Genomic DNA, 21,943 nt, shown 5'->3' on the forward strand with positions numbered 1-21,943 from the left:
GAGTGGAAGCATGGTGCAATAGTATGTGAGGAATATTGGAGATTGATAATCAGTTGAATCGAATGATAAAATACTAGCGCATTAAGTCAGTTTGAAAACACCATTGACTTTTGGAGGCACCAGTGACTTATTAATAATTTATCAGAGGAAACTGAAGCACATATCTCGTTAAATCTATACATTTGTTGTCAGATGATTCTGATCTTATAAACAAGAAAATGGGACAATGTATGTAATATTGTGTTAAAACACATTATTTACTTCATGGTTTCCAAAGCCCGTTTTGTACAATGTGTGAACTGTACCAGCATAATTATAAGTGCCTGGCTTTGAGGGGGTCAGTGCAGTGGTGTGAATGGAGTGGGGAGGTCGTGGCAGTTGTGGAGGTTGCTTAATTTCACCCTGCGTGCATGGGCATAAACACAGCCTCTATTGTTGATGGCCTGGGATTTGTTTTTTTCACAGACTGTAAGTACCCTTGTCATCCAAGCGGCAAATGTGTCAGCTTTGTACAAATGTGAGGCAGTCAACAAAGCCGGGAGAGGAGAGAGGGTTATCTCCTTCCACGTGACCAGTGAGTACTCTCGCAGCTGGGTGCTAAACTCTCTAATACTTTATAGTCCTTGCCATTCCTGTGAGTGGCGTGGCATTTAGGAAGAGCATTTGGATTGATAATTGGTCATCAATTAAATCTCCTCAGGTAGTTCCTGGGCTCATGTGAAGTCAGTCCATCTGACTTCACTGGAGAAAGTGTGGCTTCCCACATGCTTTTTAACTGCAAGTCCTGCATCATACTTATGTCTGAATCATCAGAGTCTAGCATAGTGCTTGGCATCTTGGGCTTCAATCAATATTGGTGGGTTTGCTGCTGAGCAGTTGACAAGGCTGGGTTTTCTGGAGGCAATTGTAACGACGTAGGAGCCATGCCCTCCCAATGCTGTTGATTTTGTCTGTTCATCTTAGATCTACTGCTAAGCTTTAGCTGACTGGACTAGATAAAATATTTCCGACTGGGCTAATTCATTGTAATAAATATAGCTTTAATGGCATTGAGTGTTATGTGTTAATGAGGAACTAATCTTAAAAATTTCATATCATGATTAGATATTCTGCTTTAGATATTTTTTTGATTTCTTTTTAATCTTAAAAACTGTATTAAGAGCTTGAAGTAGTGATTTGATAAATATCTGAGGAATTCATTTACATTTCCAAATAATACGTTTTGGCAAAATAATTCATTTTAGGACCTGAATTGTCTAGTTTGGTTGTTGTCTTATATTACATCATCTAAGATTGTAGAGCATCGCTTCTCTTGGTGCCTTATGTCAGTGTCTGAAGGCAACAAGAAGACAATAGGGTGCTGCCTGAGTTAAGTCATTCCTGATAACCACGGGTTTTACATTTCAGGGGGTCCTGAAATCACTCTGCAACCTGACACCCAGCCAAGTGAGCAGGAGAATGTGTCTTTGTGGTGCACTGCAGACAGAACTACCTTTGAGAATGTCACATGGTACAAGCTTGGCCCACAAGCTCTGCCGATCCATGCGGGGGAGGTGCCCACGCCTGTTTGCAAGAACTTGGATGCTCTTTGGAAAATGAATGCCGTCATGTTCTCTAATGGCACCAACGACATTTTGATCCTGGAGCTCCAGAATGCATCCTTGCAGGACCAAGGAGACTACATCTGCTTTGCTCAGGACAGGAAGACCAAGAAAAGGCATTGTGTGGTCAGGCAGCTTACAGTCCTAGGTAGGGAGGCAACTCTGGATCCTCCAGAGGCAGTCGGAAGGTCTTAAATGTAGTGCTTTCAGGTGCTGTGCGAAGATTACTGTCCTCCAGGAGCTAATGAAGTAGACTGGTACACACTTTCCGTATTCATTGAAAGACCTTAAGGCAGGGAGAAGCTAACAATGGTGAAGTGATGTATTTAAAAGAGAAAATAACATGGTTCTTTTCAACGCCGATGGTGGGGTAACTCACTAGTGTCTGCAAGGGATTAGCGTGAACCAGGGAAATTTCTGCCTTATTCTTGGGCATTCATTTATTTAAGTAGACCCATGTTTGTGGAATGCCTACTCTGAGATAGGGGGGTGCCAGAAGTTCCCAGTGGTGAATAGGTGGACAGGATGAAAACTCAGCCAGCCACTGGACAGTCATAGCACAGTGAGCTCTCCATGTCCATGAAGACAGGAAATGTTTTCTGTTTTACTCCTTGCTGAGCTCCAGTCATAGAACGTAGTGGCACATACTCGCCGTTCAATAAGAGACGTGCTGCACGAAGAGTGTGATGATGGGGTTGTCAAGGACCTATGAGAGCCCTTGGGAGGGTGCTGCAGTCAATGCCTGTACCTCTGCTTCGTCCCATGTGGTCCAGCATAGCTCAAGGTCAACGGGATGATAATTTTAGTGAGCAGATAGCCTTGTAAATTCCTCCTGGAGCCACTCTACACTTCATCTAACCTTGTGCCTTGCACAAAAGCTGTGTAGCCACAGCTCTGTCTCTGGGAAAATCAGGCAAATTTGGGGAATTTCTCTTTGTGTCATTTCCCTCCATTTTCTCTTCTCCTTAGCGTCCCTTCCCAGTTTCTAGGATGTATGTGTTCTCTGTTTTTCACTGTTAGGAGGGGAGCTAACCAGAAACTAATCTATAACAGTTTTAGAGGAATAATATCATTTTCAGAGGCCTTGACATATTTTGAGAGATATCTTCAGACAGACACCAGGACAGAGTTTGCTGGTGTTAAGACTCAGGTGTCAAAAAAAGAGATATTTTTGGGTGAAGTCATCCCTAGGGTCTTTCGAATCACACCACATATATGACCATGTTTTTTCTATTCTGCTTGGTGGCTGGTCTGGTTTCAAGCTAGTGGAAGGATTCAGAGAGAGAAGTGAAGGAGGCTCCTGGCCTTGCCGTACCCAGGAACTCTGTGCTCACAATGGGCTAGTTTGCCTCCCTAAGGACTCCTAAGTTGTTTTCCAAAAAATATTCTTAGAACTAGACTAGAGTCCAGTACCTTTGTTTAAACCCCAGTGTAGGTCACTGGTGAGGTAATCTCATTTTGCTGAGTGTTGAAGCAGATCCTTTCAGCATGATTCCTTCTGATGTTCAATTGGTTTGGATAAGATATTTCCAAAGTACTTTGATGATTTGTAAATTTGAACAAATTCCCATGGGCCTCATTTCCTTTAAATCTTTGACTTTCCTTAGGGAGTTGTTGTTTTATTTGTGTTTTAGTGGAAATAGCATTGGATTGTTAGTAACAGAAATAGTATAAACAAGTTTTGTAAAAAGTGCCGAATAGATACAAGGCACTCTGTTTGTTGAACTGCACTGAAGTTTCGCACTTTCCAAGAGAAACATGGCAGAATTCTAGGGTGTCACTGGCTAGCACTTTCATGGGAGGGAAAGTTTCCCCTGGGGAAGCCATATTTGATTAGAGGTGAAATCCATAAAGGGGACACTGAACCTTGACGTTGTGATGTGATTACCTGCTAGAATCACAAATATGGATGTTCAAAGAGATGCGGTAACCTGTCTAAACTGTCCTGAATTATTTGTTTCCTTTAACTTTACTCAGTGACCAACAGTACTGTCATTAAGCTCTGTGCATTTTCTGCTTGGTAAATTGACAATTTATTGTTGACTAAGTTTAAACTGCTTAAGAGTTTACTGATACAAAACCATTTCAAAAGTTACAACTCACTGTTCTCTACTTTTCATGTGCACAGAGCGCATGGCACCCATGATCACAGGAAACCTGGAGAATCAGACGACAAGTATCGGTGAAACCATCGAGGTTTCGTGCACAGCATCTGGGAATCCCCACCCACAGATTACGTGGTTCAAAGATAATGAGACGCTTGTGGAAGACTCAGGTGAATGGAATATGTTTGTCTTTGGTTGCAGGATTTTCTTGGAGATGTTATCTAAAACCCATATTATTTCCTGGTTTGTTTTAGATAGAAAAAAGCAATATTAACGTTTAGGTCTGACTCATGTCATGGAGTCAGAATCAGAGTATTCAGAGCGTGTTGAATTCTCATGGAAGCCAGGGGTAATGAGTCAGCAATTGATCCTATATGACTCTTTGGAGTGAGATAATCGCCCAAGATAAAGGGGAATATTTATATTTTTAAAATTTTCCCTGAAAAACTCCACTAGGCCACATCCTAAATAAAAATAATCATTCTTCTCCTCTCTTAGGCATTGTCCTGAAAGATGGGAACCGGAACCTAACTATCCGCCGAGTGCGCAAGGAGGATGAAGGCCTCTACACCTGCCAGGCGTGCAGTGTGCTGGGGTGTGCAACAGTGGAGGCATTTTTCATAGTAGAAGGTCAGTGGGAAGTCATAGACACATCAGGTGGTTTTTAAAAACCAGCTTGTGTCTTACGTCTACTCATGCAGTGTGGGTGGGAGGATGCTAGGTGACCTTTCATATTCTTTGTACTTGGTACATTTTCTACTATAAGTATATATTATTTTAACAAGGAAACATAATTAATGTTATTTTAATTCTGCTTGCTTCCCATTTTCTATGCCTGCATTTCTCATTGTGGAAAAATTCTTAGCCAGGCAGGCTGAACATTCTTCTTTCCCTGAGTCTTTCTTTCTTTGAAGGAGTTAGTTAACTTGTTAGGGAAATGATGCTTCCATATTTATTTGGAAAAAGCAGTAGAATTGCTGCCTAATCTTGAGAATCAGTGCTGTCCGGATAGTCACGAGAGTTTGTAGTTTTCACTAGACTACAGATAATGAAGGTTCGTTTGTGAACAATAGACCGTTGCATCTCTGCTCTGGAAAATTTGGGGTCCTTATATAAATGTGAAAGGAAACTTGTGTATATATGCAGGAATGATGTGAAATCTGGCATTTTCTCAGATGGGAAAGGTAATTTGCGACAGAGTATTTTATCTTCAAAAGTATATTCCTATGTCTTTTTAAAAAAGTAACCCATCACGGGAACAATGAAACCGTGTTATGTGGTGGAGGAATGGTATGCAAGGGGAAGAAAGAAGGATGGTGATAGATGGAGAGACTGATGGATTTCTCTGAACCCATCCTAACTTGTCTCTCAACGGCTACATTTTACTGTCTTTAATCTGTCAAATCTATATTGTCAAGTATTGCTTCTCAGTACCTTGACATGTTTTCAAATCGGTAGGCTTATTACCATTTCATAAACTGCGCTTGCAAATAAAGATTTCGAGTGCATGAAATAAATAAAGATTTCAAGTGATATGGTGGTTTTGTCACTTCCAAAGTGCTTCATGTTTTTGGACATGTCCTAAAGGGACTTGGAATTCTGCCCTGTGCTCTGCCTCACCTCCTTTTAGCTGTCTGCAGCTGGTTACTGATGCCTAACTAGGTAATGTTGGCACAGAGGTTATATCTGCTTCTCACTCCAAGAGAACTCCAAGAGAGACGGAGAGATTTAGTTCTCCTGTTTGGTTCCCCAATGTTAATATAGAAATGTTAATACACAAACTTACATAGACAATTGAATAGTTGAACTTTTTATTATGTTTATGGACTTTGAAATCTCTATGTATGAATAGAGAATTACTTTAGTAGGACCACCAGAGAAACAAAATCTACTTCCAAGCATCCTTGGTGCTCGTCTCTCAACTGTTAACTGTTACTTTGCTAACTAATTAATTACCTATCCTTCCGCCTTCTTGAGGCTGCTGGGGGCCACTCCCACAGCTTGTGGCCGGGTTTGATTCTCCTTGCACTATCCAGTGGGAGACCCTAAGTGACAACTGCTTCCTTATCACTTCTTTGCTAATCACTCTCAATGGAAAGCCTCCTCTGGACTTAATTTCTCCTACTCAGAGCTGTCCTCTGGAGCCCTGAGTATCAACAGCTGTCCTGCACACCTCTTGCTTTTTCTCATCTCTTTCCTTTCGGGAGTGGTGTTAAACTCATCTTGCCAGGCCATGTGGTATGCGCTCATCTTGGCTCTCTCTCTTTTCCTCTCTCAGGCTCCTGCTGCACAAGGACAGGGTAGTGTAATGGTTAACCGGTGCTGGACAGACCTTATTTAACTCTTCACTATTCCACTGACTGGCTGTGTGCCCTCGATGAAGTAGTTTAACTTCTCTGAGCTTGTTTCTCCATCTGAAAACAGGATGTTGAGGAGATCAAGTTGGGTTGACATAGTTAAAGTGATGAGCACCTAGTAGGTGTGTGATCATCAGTAGCTCTCTGGGCAAAGGACTACATTGATTTCTCTACTTGGACCTACATTGATTTCCCTGCTTGGTTTCTTAAACAACCCTTTCGTAAACTCTACACAGATCAAAACACAGACTATCAGCGTAAAACCAGACATTTATTTTCCCCAAATAGAAATACTTCTCCTTCTCTATAGAACATGATCTGCTTTCTGTCCATCGAAACTGCTCTTCCTCCAAACACTTTGTGTTTGTCTTTGAAGACATGAATAGTTCTATTTTTAATTACTTTAGAATTTTATTGCTGGAAGTTTTTGTGAGCAGTGTTTTGCAGGCCTTAAATTATCCGTTAGGAACGTGATAGACTTCCTCCAAGTTAGAGGCTCGTGACTGTTATCGTCAGGGACTTTTCCAAGTTGGTCGGCTTGGGATCTTGCTTCAGTGCTGACCTTTGTCATCTTATATCAACAGGTGTGAGTTTCCAACGGTCAGTGCTCATTCACTTGTGTCTTTCCAGGTGCCCAGGAGAAGACGAACTTGGAAGTCATTATTCTAGTAGGCACTGCTGTGATTGCCATGTTCTTCTGGCTACTTCTTGTCATCGTTCTACGGACCGTTAAACGGGTAACAAAATAATTTCCCTCTCGTCCCATACACGTTGGTTTTCATGATTAATGAAAGCTGACTGGGGCTCTGTGAGTTGTTTTTTCCCATTGTTATTGGCATAATGGGCATAATTTTATTTCAATACAATAACATTCTTGCCCACTTTCGTTTGGCTGGACCACTGGGCTTTAATTGATAGAAACCGCTAGAGAAGAAAAGGGCTTGGACTGTCTAGTATAATTAAGATTTAAGAACTTAATTCTGAGCTCATTTGGGGGTTGAGGGGACACTGGAAGCAGGATTATAATGGGAATACTCTCACACTCCGTGAGTTTTGTTAGAAAAATGAGACATCAGCAATGGGGCTTCTATAAACAAAAACAAGCACACAAAACAACAGCCAAACAACAGAGTGTGTGTGACTGGAAGGAATAATGCTTTCCAGGCCAACGGAGGGGAGCTGAAGACAGGCTACTTGTCCATCGTCATGGATCCAGATGAACTCCCCTTGGATGAACACTGTGAACGCCTGCCTTATGATGCCAGCAAATGGGAATTCCCCAGAGATCGGCTGAAACTAGGTGTGTTTTCAAGTGATATTAATTTGATGTTGGGTTTCCTGGGCCATCTCTTCCTTCTTTGGGATGATGACAGGTCTAGTCTATTCAAATGTTGGATTCTGATTCAGAAATATGCATTCCATCTCTTGCATTTGAGTAATCATTCATTGAGTCACTTAGAAGTGGGGTCCCTGTTTAATCACCCAAAGCAGGACATGTGGAGAGGGGAGGGGGAGGTAGGAAATAATTAAGCCAAGGCAAGGGAGTAAACTGGCCTGTCCGTGTTACACTGGACTGCACAGTCACCCCATCTAGTCGGAATCTCTGAATATCACTTCGGGGGTGTGATAGTCCAAGACTGTTTTGTCGTTGCTGTCTTTGTTGACTGTAGGTAAGCCTCTTGGCCGTGGTGCCTTTGGCCAAGTGATTGAAGCTGATGCCTTTGGAATCGACAAGGCAGCAACTTGTAAGACAGTGGCCGTCAAAATGTTGAAAGGTAAAAGCAAAATTATGTGCTGATGTTTCCCTCTATCTGTTTCATCCCATCTTCAAACACAATGTGAGGCTTGTCTCAGTGCTTCTGTGGCTAGGAAGGCCCACCAGCCAAACATGCGGCCAGCCGTTAGGATGCCTTTGTGCAAATTAGAAGAAAAGTTCCTCTTTTGTAGCCTCAGGCCTGGATGCGTGGCCGGGCAGGCAGAGTTGGGGATGGTTTTTCAACTTCTCAATTCCCTACGTTGCCTGGGAGCCCTTGTGCAGGGCGCAGCTTGCACAACTGTACTTAGTGGCCTGGCTATAGGAAAAAAACCACCTTGGTTATATCAAAATTGCTTTTTAATGTATTATGGTACATTAGTAAGATAATTATAGAACATCTAGAAATATGGAAAGAAATTTGATATAATAAGTAAAAATAGTAGAGTGCAGGGCCTGGCCCAGTGGCATAGTGGTTAAGTTCACATACTCTGCTTCGGTGGCCCAGGGTTTGCCAGTTCGGATCCCAGGTGCGGACCTAGCACTGCTTGTCAAGCCATGCTGTGGCAGCATCCCACATATCAAATAGAGGAAGACTGCACAGATGTTAGCTCAGGGTCAGTCTTCCTCAGCAAAAAGAGGAGGATTGGTGGTGGATGTTAGCTCAGGGCTAATCTCCTCAAAAAAAAAAAAAAAAAAAATAGTAGAGTGCAAAACAGCATGTTCCCTAGAATTGGAATATGTGAAAGATTTTCACATATAAAAAATACTATGGAAAGTAAGAATGGTTGTAGTAGCAAAAAAGGATTATGGGTGAAATTTTAAAGATTAAAAGCTTTACAAACAATTGTTAATTTTAATAGTAATGGACTTCTGGTCTTGCCATTTTAATTTGAGGAGTTGGGGCATAGAAAGCTCTTTACTTCAACTGAGATGTGCTTTCTTTGATGGAGACAATGCTGCTGACTCTTTGCCAATAGATCTTGTACATTTTGAAGCCATCTCTCTCCTTTGTCTGTTTTCCTTTGTGCCAAGGGGATATGTCATTTTGCAGTGGCTTGTCAGATCCCGGTGTGTGGACCATGTCTGTGAATTAGGGAAGTGTCCTGGTCTGTTCAGGATCAAACTCACAGTCTTAGCCTCATCAACCTCATGTGCCAACTGGCCTTGCCAGCTGGCTCTTGTTAAGTTTCCCACTCGGCAGATTGGTGGGAACTTCAGCATAGCCACTAACGCACAAGGATTTAATACATGGTGTTGCCTCCTTACAAGGGAGCACTGAAATAATCAGGGCCTAAGAAGCATGGTAAACCTGATACATGAAAATCCAATTTTGTAAAAGAAGAAAATCTGGGCATGATTCCATTTTCAGATGTATTCTCCACTTCGCAAAAGACTTCACAATGGATTCCTTTAAATCTTAAACATTCTGGGTGCACTTAAAGTAAGAATTTGATCTAGAGTTAGAAAACAGAATTTATACTTGACCTTTAGGGAAATGCACCTGGTCTGTAAATTGGGTGACAGTTGTATTCTCCCTGGAGGGTAAGTTGCACAGATCTATGCAGTGGTAATGCCCGCATTTATGATTTCCCTCTTTGCTCTGTATCTGTAGAAGGAGCAACACACAGTGAACACCGAGCCCTCATGTCTGAACTCAAGATCCTCATCCATATTGGCCACCATCTCAATGTGGTCAATCTTCTAGGTGCCTGTACCAAGCCAGGAGGTGAGTGCCTGTGGATGGTTCTGGCTGCTTGATTTTGGCGTTCGCTCATCTGCTGGTATTTAAAGGAACCACCCAACTCCCATGGCTTTGAATTCTTTAACTTAGGAGATTTTGCCAGATTCCTAGATATAAATATATTTCATGGAGGTTTAGTGGGCACTATATTCTAGAACTTCCTGTGAATTAAAAAATGACACATCACTATAATACAGTTTGTTACTTGTGTAATACGTGTTCAGATGACAAAAGTAAACTTCCCCCAAAAACTTGAAAGCAAAGACTTTAAGAGTAGTTCCACCTAAAATGGAGTCATTTTAGGTGATTATGTGGGAAACTGGGTGGATTTTCTTCTGAAATTTGGTTAATCTAGTTGTGGAATTGCCTTTTGGGGAAAGAAAGGCTACGATATAAGGGGATTGTGACCAGCTGATTCCTATGATCCTGTCCCCAGTGAAAGGTTGTAGCCTCTTCTGTCATATTTTCTGGTTCATCAACTTAAACATTTAGTGAGAAACATGAGTGAAAACATATTTTCCTTTCCTGGCGTGCTGTGCTGTCTGCAGGGCCACTCATGGTGATTGTGGAATTCTGTAAGTTTGGAAACCTGTCAACTTACTTAAGGAGCAAGAGAAATGAATTTGTTCCCTACAAGGTATGTCGTTTCCTAACTTACCTCGGGACACGTTGTCAAATGGAGGGAAACTCAAAGTGGTACAGGTTAACTTTTTAGTTGAAATTCTGTGAAGAACTTGTGAGGAATCTTCTCACATTGCCTCTTGGCTATTGTAACTTCCTCTTTTACCTTCTGGGAGACATATGACTCTCGTGTTTTACTTTTGTGACTTCAATCTACTGACTCATTATGGATGGTGCCGGAGGAAGGGAGAAGGTGGGTGTGATTAAGGAAAGGGAAGGACAGCTCTGGATTATTCTCTCTCTCCACTAGCCAGATTTGGCCCTATGGAGTGTCAATCCCTCTGTAAAAAACACCCCAATGTTGGAAAAGGTCTGAGTGAAACTTGAAACGAGGCATTTATCTCTTTAAGGTACAGAAGGAGCTAGGCTTTATGGAAGAAAATCAATTATGTAGAACACTTGCCCCCAATTTTAGCCCAGTGATTCCATAATCCTGAAATGGATGTCCTTCTTGTCTGCTTTTAATAGTTATAATTTTTTTCCATAGTTTACTACATTTTAGAGATCTTTTCTGTGTTCAAAGAGTTTGTTCATTTGCTTCTTTACAGACCAAAGGGGCACGATTCCGTCCAGGGAAAGAATACGTTGGGGAAATCACTATGGATCCTAAACGCCGCCTGGACAGTATCACCAGTAGCCAGAGCTCAGCCAGCTCTGGATTTGTTGAGGAGAAATCCCTCAGTGATGTGGAGGAAGAGGAAGGTACCTGCCATTGATTCCTCAACACTTAAAGGATGCTCTTATAGGAACAGACAAGGTGACAGGGTGTTACAAGGAATTTTGTTGTGGAAAAGTCCAATACTACCTAATATTTGAAAGAGACCTGAATTTCTAGACTGCCTCCATTCAGTCTCCCCGAAAGTAAAGTGTGAAAGCCCTAAGTAAGTAGTGGGCTAGGTTGTGGGGCAAAGCATGGCTGGCCTGAGAAATCTTGGTACCGAGGAGAGCTAAGCAGTTGGCAGCAATCAAACCAGTGCTCTTAAAATATTGGTTCAGCATTTATTAGCAGCAGATGTTAAGTGCTATGTTCTGGAAGGGCAAAGGAGGCTCTCTGGTGGTTGATTAGCCTCCCTGTTGCCCTAAACAGTTCAGCCTCACATAGCATACTTCACCAGCACAACAGAAGTCTTTCAGTTAATCATACCCAAGCTTCTGCAAGGCAGTGAGGGGCCATCTGTTGTTTCTGCCCCACCCCAAGTGGCGTGTCAAGTCTTCCTTCCAACCATACTTCCTCAGGGGAGTCTTGGTAAATACACTTTTCTTTATCCAGTTGTGCTTCCAATGATATTTTAGTACTCTTTGTGAGTGGAGCTGTGTTCCCAGCCTAACTTTCAGGACTTCTTCCGGCTCCGGGATATACTGTATATCTCCTTGCCTCAGAAGGTGCAGAGACAGCTCCATGGATGTAGAGATGGGGCTTCCTGACAGCTGGCATCTCTTGAGGCATGAACTTAGAATTCAGTTATGAAACAGTGGAAGAAACCCACTTTTGTTTCCCTTGACATGAGGTCAGAGAGAGAACTTAAAACTGACTTCTTTCCCTTAGAAGCCAAGCGGGGAGGGTGAGGCTGGAACTTGGTCTAGAAGAGCAGGGGGAGGCTGTCTCCTCAGGTCACCCTTGTAACTGGGTCCACACTGAGTGGGGCCATCTCTCCTCTATCCTTCTCCCTCACAAAATGGTGGCCAATGAGCAGGAAACCCAAGAGAGTGAGGTAGTAAGTTGGAGTAAAAAGGGCATTGACCTGGAATTTTGCCTCCATTTCTTCATTTGGAAAATGAAAGGGTTTCACTGATTGTTCGCTGAGAGCCCTCTAGCCCTAAGCATGAAAAGTTATTGAGAAAAAGGTTTGCAGCCTTTTTAATACTTACAAGGTTATTATTACAACTGAGTTTTCATTTACTCTGGTATTTGTCTTCAGGAAAGAAACCATCTTATCTTATCTGAATGAATTTAAGAGATCATGTTGAAACACCCATTAATGTCTTAGTGTTTATTTGTACCAGTTGCAGGGAAGTAAATACCACTAGTTTACATAAATTCGTCTTTCTCTTGGGGTTCCTGTTGTCTCTCATTCATATCCTTGGAGGAGAAAAGCGTTTTCGCAGGCCAGATTTAATGTGTTTACAGCACTTTCTCAGCTTGAAATTGAGAGAAGTAAATACGTTTCTGGTATTTTTAGTTCTCCGTTGTAGATTATAATTTGACCTTTGGCCTTTGTCCTAGGACAAAGGCTGGAGAGAAAAGATTCAAGGACCCTGAATATTGTTGTTTTATTTTTAGAGTCCTTGATATGAAACTATTGTTTACCCCTCTGGGTACATGAAAAAAACAACAGCTTAAAACAGCAAATTTGAGAAAGTCCTCTCTCACTCCCTATTATTTATACCAATTTTACCTCCATTCTGCCTCCTGGATTTGTTGGTTCAATTTGGCTAAAATAGGAAAAACCAGTATTTTTGCTAAGGAGTATGATGAAGGCTAATAATCCTGGGATTGAGCATATTTACAGAAGATAGAAGCATTTTCTCTCTGGTTCTGTTTCCTGGAATTTAACTCCCAAGTCTGAAAATGATCATTACTCTAACAAACTTAGAAACAAACAGTTTGGTGGGGGCAGGTACTCATCGCTGGCCTCCCGCATCTTCCGACAGTTTCTGAAGATCTGTACAAGAACTTCCTGACCTTGGAGCATCTCATCTGTTACAGCTTCCAAGTGGCCAAAGGCATGGAGTTTTTGGCATCACGGAAGGTAAGACACCTCGAGGGGAAGCAAAATATCTCTTCAGATCACAGATTTGAAATAAGGTGTCCCACTGGTGTTTGTTTGGGACTGTAATTCATTCACAGCTCCTTGGGCTCTTAAAAGAGCTCTACTGGGGAGGCCCCGTTTCTGCTAGTTAAGGCTGTGTAAGGATTTCGTGAAGTTAATTCATGTGATAAATTCTTATTGAGCATCAACAAGCGCAGGCAGTGTTCTAAGCGCTCAAGATACCGTATGAACCAACAGGCAAAACTCTCCGCCATCCCAGAGTTTACATTCTGGTGGATGGAGCAAACAATAAACCGTATAAACAAGTGAAATACAGCATAGGTTAGATGAGAGTAAGTGCTATGGAGAAAAACAAGCAGGAAAGGGTTATAGAGTATACAGAAGTGGTATGTTTGTGTGTGCATGTGCTTCCGTGTTTGTGTACATTGATTTTAAACAAGGTGGACAAGGAAGGCTTTAGAATGTGACATGTGAGCAATGACCTGGAGAAGGTGAGGGACTGAGTCTTGCAGATATCTTGGCATAGGAGAGTCTATTTTTAACTTAATTTACAGTCATCACCATCCATCAAAAAGTATTTGTTGAAGGAGTATAATTAGAAACCAGGAAGGACAGGTTTCAGATGAGAGCGATTAAAAGAGCTAAAATTAGAAAAGTAGGTCCCACAAAGGCTGAGGTGGGGACGTGACAAGTTACAAACATTCCAAAGGTTGTAAACACCCGGAGGGGGCGAGGTTGGTTCCCTCTGGAAAGGGTAAAATCGGTGGTTTTACACTAAACAGGAAAAATTCAAATTAGGTTTCAGGAGAAATTATCAGTTAACAAAATGCATTTCTTGCAGCCTCCTGGGGAGACAAAGACTTAAAGTTTTTGTTTTGGTAAATTAGAGTGGAATTCCTAACCCATTTCTTTTTCTGAAGTTGAAAGCTTGACCCAGCTCTCAAAGCCTCAGGATCTCAGATGTTTCTGCCGGGGAGCTCTTGTCTTCTCTCCCCTAACAGGAAGGGAGAGAAGTGGGGTCTTACAGGGTTTTCCCAAAGAGAGAGGCCCTTTGCCCTTCTTGGGGATTCTGATTTTATTTTATTTCCTTTTAAAGGCCAGAGCCTGCCATTTAGTCAGGGTTCCTTTCAGCGATTGGAAAGGGAATAAGGGGACATCCTCTACCCTCTCTTGCATCTACTGGTTGATTTCTTGAATACCACTTGCTTGTTGGGCTAAAAATGGAAGCTCTTTGGGTGAAGGGAAAGTAGGAAGGATTGTCTATTTCTTGCGCAATCATGCTATGCAATGTGCTTTTAAATGTGCCTCATTCAGAGGCACGTGCTATACCGATGCGAGGTGCGGGGTGGTAAGTAATGCCCAGCTGGCCTGAGCGCTCCTGCACTGACTTCAGAATTCTCGTCTAAGCCTCTTATTCATTTCTAGATGTTCTCCAAGTCTCTTGTTCTCTCACAAAGCTACGGGGGCGTGGGGGATGTGGGTGGAGCTAAAGCTACTTGGTAGTGGGAAGGTAGATGGTTAGGGTCTATAGAGAAGGGAGAAACTGATGAGCAGAGAAGAATAGATGGAAAACCAGAGAAAATTCAGCTTTCCTTTTTAGTGCACTGGAGGATCAACTGGGCCAATGAGAGGCTAAAATTGCTTTAATAGACCTTTATGATAATCCAGCACTTTGAAAACAGGATGAGCCACACTGAGAACTGTTTATTAGGGCCGGTCCAGCTTCAGTTACATATGGAATGGGGGAACCAGCAAAGGGCACCAAACCACCGAGAGCCCCTTGTTTCTGGTTTCCGTGCATTCACTCAAAATAAATCCCATTCGCGGGCCTCCTCAGAATAACACGTTTTAACCGTATATGGTACCAGGCAAAAGGGATGTGTGGATGTGACCAGAAACACATTCTTAATTGTGTCCAAGAGAAGTCTATTTATGACTCCATCATCATACTATAACTTAATTATTTAACTGCAAAGTCTGGGGCTGTTTATGGGCTAAGCAGATGTGTGTCTCAACAAAACTCACAGACTTTTTTCCTGAAGTGTTGAAAAAAGATATTAACCCAGTGCTTGTTAATCAGTTGGTTTTTTGATGTGGGTTTTTTTTTTTTTTAAGCATGAGGTCACAACAGATGTAGAAGAGATCAGCTGTGCTGAGACCTAATGCACACACGATTCTTTTTGCAGTGTATCCACAGGGACCTGGCAGCACGAAATATCCTCTTGTCGGAGAAGAACGTGGTTAAAATCTGTGACTTTGGCTTGGCCCGGGATATTTATAAAGACCCAGATTATGTCAGAAAAGGAGATGTAAGTTTCAAAATAAACCCAGTGATCTATTAAGTTCCAGAATTCAAACTCCTCTTAGCAAGCTTCAGGACCTGTGTTCAGGAGCAAAGGAAGTTTTTTCTTCAGATATTTCCTAAGTTGGTTCTGATGCCTTGTCTTCTAACCTCTTAGGCTCGCCTCCCTTTGAAATGGATGGCCCCAGAAACAATTTTTGACAGAGTGTACACAATTCAGAGTGACGTGTGGTCTTTTGGTGTCTTGCTCTGGGAAATATTTTCCTTAGGTAAGTCACTTCTTTTGTCCCTCCATCCAGACTCCAGATAGAATGATAAAAGTCAGTGGCCCCAGGGTGCCTTTCCCTCCCCTGTAGTCCACCTTCATTGGGTAAAACTGACTTAGAAGCTTTGGATTGTAAAATTAAAAAAAAAGAAAGAAAGGAAAAAATTATATATTATATATATAAGAAATGAAAAAAAATATATATATATATATGTGTGTGTGTGTGTGTGTATATATAGGTGATGAGCATGTTCAAGAATCAGGCCGGGCTCAGGGATTTCTAGAACAGAAATTGAAATCAAATAATGTCCCTTTCCTGTTTTATTTTAGGTGCTTCTCCATATCCGGGAGTAAAGATTGATGAGGAATTTTGCAGGCGATTGAAAGAAGGAACTAGAATGAGGGCCCCTGATTATACCACACCAGAAATGTAAGACTTTAACAGTATCCTTCTTTCCTCTTTCTTTGCTCACAAAAGTTCTCCCTGCTTAGAAGACTTTCCATTATATTTCCCTCCTTCGTGGCCCAGTTTGTGTCTTACTTCTCCCTTGAAGTCTTCCTTGATAATCTTAAGCACAGAGTCGTCTCTTCTTGAAATGACAGCACTTTATCTGTACTAACCAGTTAGTGTTTATTAGATGTTGATTTATGTTTTGTTTTCTATACACACTTGATACTCCAAGTGTAGGGCTCTGTGTCTTGCAGAGAGTTTTGTATCCCTATTTAGCATCTTGGCTCATGGTAGACTCTTTATAAATGTTAACTCATTCAAGTGCTTATTTTCAGCATCAGATAAGAAGGAAAGAGGCAGTTAATGACATCAGTGTTTTGCTTCTCTAGGTACCAGACCATGCTTGACTGCTGGCATGGGGAGCCCAATCAGAGACCCACGTTTTCAGAGTTGGTGGAACATTTGGGAAATCTGTTACAAGCTAATGCTCAGCAGGTTTGTGACCTTCATCCTAGATGCTTCTACAAAGAGTACTTAGGTGTCAAGGGCTCTCTGCTGCCCAGACCATCTTGTGGCCACCATGCTGTCCTCTCAGCCACTGAATAAGGAGCCATATTCTTCCACATCTGAACACTAATGCTTTTCTAGAGGCTATAATTACCCTTCTAGACGGTGAGATCCTAATTCATAACCCAGGAGCAGACTACTCTTATTCCCACTGACTTATCTTTTTATTGTTTTCAGATGGTCTTTTAAAGTAAAAAACAAACCAAAAAACACGCAAGAACTTGTTGATCCACAGAATATCAACAATGGGTGGAATTTCAAGGAACTTTTAATACATTCTGCAGGCAAAAACACATCTGAACCCTGCAAAATAGATGGCTTTTTCTTTGGTAAAATCCCAGGCCCCCATCACTTCCACTGGAGGATTTCAGAGTGGTCGTCTTTACCATTAGAAAGTTATTTAATCTCCAGTCAGTACCTCTCACTGCAGTAAATGGAAGCCAATTTCCTCCTGCTTTTCTTTTGAACAGCTGGGCGACAAGGGGTCAACAATTGTTTTTATCAATAAACCTTCCAAACATTTAAAGGTATCAAATTGCCCTTTACTTCTTTCTCTTGATGAAATAATGCTAAATTGTGCAACCTTTTCTCAGAAGACCCATTTTCCTGCACATTTATTGCTTTTCTCAAGACTGTCATCAGTTTTTCCATTGCCTTGAAATGTAAAGGCTAAAATTGGAATGACATGCCCTTTAAAAGACCTGGCTCAGGTGGATAGGGCTTTGTGAAGAAATGATTTCTCAGCTCTGCGTGGGTCTGACCACAGCTCGCTTTGTCTTCATTGTAGCCACACTTCTTTGTAGTCCACTTACCTGTCTTGTTTTTCGTTGACTCCTTTAATATGCCTTCATCTACACATCCCTTTCAAGTGCCCTTTTGTTTTTGACAAACCGTTTCTCATGTTGACTTAAAGTTCTCCATTCAGATCTGAAAGCAACATACCCCGTAACCAAGAAGCCCCCATGGCGTTTGTTTCTCATGAAAAGACTCTTGAAGGACTGAAGCCATAACAATAGCACTCTGTGTTTATTGTTTCAGGATGGCAAAGACTACATTGTTCTTCCCATATCAGAGACTTTGAGCATGGAAGAGGATTCGGGACTCTCTCTGCCTACCTCACCTGTTTCCTGTATGGAGGAAGAGGAAGTGTGTGACCCCAAATTCCATTATGACAACACAGCAGGAATCAGGTACTGTATATGGTCAACATCCCCTGGAGGTGGCAGGGCAGTTTCAGGGTCATCTTGGGGAGGAGGGGTGGAAGGAGACGTTTTCTAAAGCTGCTGCATCCGGCTTCCACATCGAACCTTAGCCTTGAGACGAACGTAAAGGAAAGCGCTCCTTGAAGAGGGCCTGGGTAGGTGAGCTTCTTCCCATCTGTAGTCCACATTGCTGCCACGGCTCTTCCTTTCAGAATTCTAAGCCCTGCAGCTGCAAATAGCTGGCATGCCACAGTTTGTTAATCTCCAGAAAAAGAGACCCATTTTACAAAGACATCTGTATTTAAATTACCCCCGTGTACTCTTTTATTAATGTGAATTAAATGGCTTAGGAAAGATTCAGGAAGGAAGAGTTCTATGCATATGTGAAAACACACTTATGCCTCTCTGGCTGGGATGCAGTATGCCGTGGGGATGCGGCCTGACTTAGACTGGATAGCACATCTTCAGAAGCCCCTCCCAAGCCTGATAGTCAGCATTTTATTTGCATAATGGGACTTCTGGGCTTATTTGAAACACATGCCCTATAGTCCTTTCCTGATTTGTAAAAGGGTTCTGAAGGCCGCTTTCTTTTTTTCTCTCTCCCAGCACCTGTGCATAAGGAAAAAGTTGATACGACTTTCCACGATATGATATTAAAATTGCCTTTTACTAAGCCTGGGACTGCTTCACTTTGCTTTGTTTCTTTTCCCAACCCTTGGGTGTTTTCCTAGAGTAACTGGACCCAGGCTGCCCTCTTGAGTGCTCTGGCTGAGGGAGGGGCACGGAGCTCTCACATGTGTCCGGCTCTTGGCCGGGTTGCCAGAATGCAGCTGAGGCGTCACCCTGGCCAGGATGCCCCAGAGAATCACGCAGGGCAGCAGGAACCTTGCGATGAGAGAGAAGAAAGCTCAGCCTGGTTAGAACAAGTGAACTGCCCACTCTATTTGTGTCAAGAACCTTCGGCATTTTTCAAAGAACTTTTCCTTATGTTATCAGATTTTGCCCACACGATAACTCTCGGAGTTAGGCAAGGGAGAAGCTATTATCGTTTTTGCTTTCGATGTTGAACGTGAGGCTCAGGGTGATTCCCTGAGGGGAATACTGTGTTGTGGTTAAGATCCAGATTTTAGAGTCAGATAGAACCCGGTTGGACTTCCAAGTCGGCCTCTTAGCAGCTGTGGGCAGATTGTCTAACTTCTCCTTCAGTTTACTCATCTGTGAAATGAGGCAAGGTCACTCGTGTTGTTCAAAATGATTGTTTTTGAGAATTACATGATATAATGTATTTCTAAATGCTCAGCACTTAGAAAGCACTCAATATATGATAGCTGTTAAGTGAGCTGCTTAAAATCACATCCCTGAGGTGAATCCGGTTCCTTTGATATCTAACTCGGTGCTGTTTCCTCCCACACCAAGGAGGGGCCCTCAGAGAGAAAGAGTAGTGAGATGAGAGCCTACAGGTCCACTTCCATGTTTAAAAATTCTTAGTTCAAGCTCAGCTGGCCTTCTGGTGTGGTAATTGTTCCCGCAACAATTGCCTCCTCCTTTATCAGAAAGCCATTTGATCGTGAATTATATTCCTTGGGTTTTCTATGACCAGGTGGAGCGAGGACCCAAGCCGGCAGCCTCTTGGCTGGCTTAGGCGCTTTGCATATGGTGCTGAGAGTCGATGAAGTCATATTTGTGTAATGGAAGTGCCAAATGCGATGCTGGATCTAAAACAGGGCTGCTAACATTTATCCCCAGAAGCGTGGACAAATGTGACACCACACTCGGAACACAGGCCTGGCTCCGATTTTCTGTCTGCGATTTTTGAATTGGTCTTTCCAGTCCAGTTTCTCTTTTATCCAGCCATAATTTGAAAAATAAAATGGAAATTGGAATCTTTTGTCTGCATCCCCTCTCAACCCCCTCCACCTGTTTTTCTTTTATAAAAGTAAGACTCCCCAGCCACATTTTAATCATCTGGGTTAAAAGAAAGGCAGAGTCGAGGCATCTGTACATGGCACACCTCATTTTGATGCTTTCTTTTGGTTCTGCTTCCCTGGGGAGAAAGAGATGAGGCTAGGGTACCTTTCAGGGGACTTGTTCTCTCCTCTTTCACATTTCCAGCCAATTAGAAAAGCTGAGGAATCTTTCTCATTTGCTTCCTCCTTATAATTTTCAATTCCATTGCATTATAAATAGAGCGGATAGAGACATTACTGTGGGAGCCAAGCCCATGATTTGTTGCCTCTTTATTTTAAAAATATTTGCTCAGCATTTATTTAGAGAAGAGGCTGAGAGGTGTGTGGGGGAAGGGTGAGGAGCAAGGAGCGCTAGTGTCTAGACTTAGCTTTGTCTCTCATTTCCCCTGGGGATCAGCTCTGGCCCCAAGTTTGCATGCTTCCTGCAAGAAAACACATATTAATTGGACTCATCTTTCTTTGAGGGCAGTTTCGGGACCATCTGCGGTTGCTCCGTCACTTCCCCTGGGCGTTTCGCCTCCCACTCCAAGCAGCTTATCAAAGATTTCTTTTCAGTTCTCTCCCAGAGAAAGGTTCTGGCACATACCATTTTCTGCATTTTGGTTAATTGCTAGTGATCATTAAATGCTCCTTGTAGATTGATGCCTGGGACAGCCTGCTGGCTAGATGTTCCTGAATTTGGCTCTGATTTTAGACTGCTTGAAGCAAAACTGTCCTCTCTCCACGTTTTGTCTATGTCACACCCCACATCCCCCCTCCTTCCCATCCCTTCTCACCGCACAGTCAGTACACACATGGGAGAGAACAGTGCTTGCTTAATAAACACTTGAACAATCATAACCATTGCTCTATTCTGCCTTTTCCTTCCGGGTACTTTTCCAAAGGTGCCAATGTGGAATAGGGTTAAAAAAAAAAAGTCCTGCATGGGCTTTAGAGTCTGAAGACCTAAGTTTGAATCCCAGGTCTAGCCATTTCCTCCCTAAGCCTTAGCTCCCTCATCTCCAAATAGGAAATAATATAAAAACCTATTTTACAAAATAGTGTTGTGATGAGCAGATGCAGCGATGTTCGGGAAAATGCTTTGTCAACTATGAAGGGCCATGCAAGTTTTGGAATTATTGGGCTCGGAAATCAAGGAGCTGTCCTTTCTAAGACATCTGCATTATTGCCCTAGCTCACCAATTCTAGTTGATTCTACATACCAAATATCTCTGGAATCTGACCACTTCTCCAAACCCCGTGGGCATCACCTTTCCTTAGTCAGGCTGCCCTTCTTTATCCTAGAAAAGAAGCATAGCCCCCTAATTGGTTTCACTGCCTCTGGTTTTATCCTCCTCAACCCAGAGTCATCTTTCTAAGGCATATCTGACCTTGTCGATCTCATGCTTAAAATCCTTCAGTAGCTGCTTATTGCCCTCAAAATAATAATCCAAATATTCCGGTTATGTGATTTTGGTGCAAGTTTCTTAACCTTTCTATGCCTTAGTTTTCTCATCTGAAGTTCGAATAATACCCACGCCTAGAGAGGTACCCTTTGTAAAGACGCCAGGAGACAATGGTGGAGGAGTGTTTGGCACAGTGCCTGGCATGTGGTAGATTCTCGGTAAGGGATTCCCCAATGAGTGAACTATTGATTATGGTGCCAGTAGTTTTTGGCAACCATCCCTTTTAGGGACTGGACTTAGGAGAAAGTGGGCTTTGCTCTCTCCTCGTATATCATGTCCTCTTTCTTGTAGAGTTTCCTGAGTGAGCATGTCATTGGTGAATCTCATTCTCTCCCCTCTGAAGGGAGGAACCAACCTCCAGGGGCAGAGGAGGGAAACTCTGTTTCTATTCTCCTCCTTTGGCCCAAGTGAGTCTTCACTGCACTTGGTCACAGAAAACACAAGGAGTAGCTAACATGCCCAGAAGGCTGCCTATGGTGGGACGGATGCAGGGATAAGAGTGAAGAGTGTCTTTGCTGTCCTTGTAGGCCCTTCCTGTGGAAAGGACTTCCCTTCTCTCCACTTGGGCCTTTGATGATTTTAACAGGATCTCTCAGACCCACCCAAAGTCACATGGCAGGAAAGGAACACTCGTAAGGAACAGGTGTTGTGTTATCTCACAAGTCCTATTCTTTGGACTCCTCAAGGAAATTGGCACCCTTTGGAATTTAAAGGAGAGAAAGAGACTTTAGT

At 42.5% G+C, this 21,943-nt stretch overlaps 1 protein-coding gene across 1 annotated transcript in view; it reads left to right on the top strand.

Annotated features, from left to right (window-relative positions):
* KDR (kinase insert domain receptor) overlaps nt 1-21,943 on the top strand; it is a 44,054-nt gene that overhangs the window by 16,940 nt on the left and 5,171 nt on the right. Inside the window, exons 12-27 of the mRNA XM_014850176.3 lie at nt 466-574; nt 1,408-1,749; nt 3,730-3,876; nt 4,205-4,336; nt 6,694-6,800; nt 7,228-7,363; nt 7,734-7,838; nt 9,432-9,545; nt 10,109-10,197; nt 10,790-10,943; nt 12,894-12,991; nt 15,199-15,321; nt 15,472-15,583; nt 15,910-16,009; nt 16,420-16,525; nt 17,636-17,787. Coding sequence (XP_014705662.3) covers nt 466-574; nt 1,408-1,749; nt 3,730-3,876; nt 4,205-4,336; nt 6,694-6,800; nt 7,228-7,363; nt 7,734-7,838; nt 9,432-9,545; nt 10,109-10,197; nt 10,790-10,943; nt 12,894-12,991; nt 15,199-15,321; nt 15,472-15,583; nt 15,910-16,009; nt 16,420-16,525; nt 17,636-17,787 — 2,126 coding nt within the window. The remainder of the gene's footprint in view (nt 1-465; nt 575-1,407; nt 1,750-3,729; nt 3,877-4,204; nt 4,337-6,693; nt 6,801-7,227; nt 7,364-7,733; nt 7,839-9,431; nt 9,546-10,108; nt 10,198-10,789; nt 10,944-12,893; nt 12,992-15,198; nt 15,322-15,471; nt 15,584-15,909; nt 16,010-16,419; nt 16,526-17,635; nt 17,788-21,943) is intronic.

The sequence above is a fragment of the Equus asinus genome, chromosome 3 (genome assembly GCF_041296235.1).
Source record: "Equus asinus isolate D_3611 breed Donkey chromosome 3, EquAss-T2T_v2, whole genome shotgun sequence".
In the NCBI taxonomy this organism is placed as follows: domain Eukaryota; kingdom Metazoa; phylum Chordata; class Mammalia; order Perissodactyla; family Equidae; genus Equus; species Equus asinus.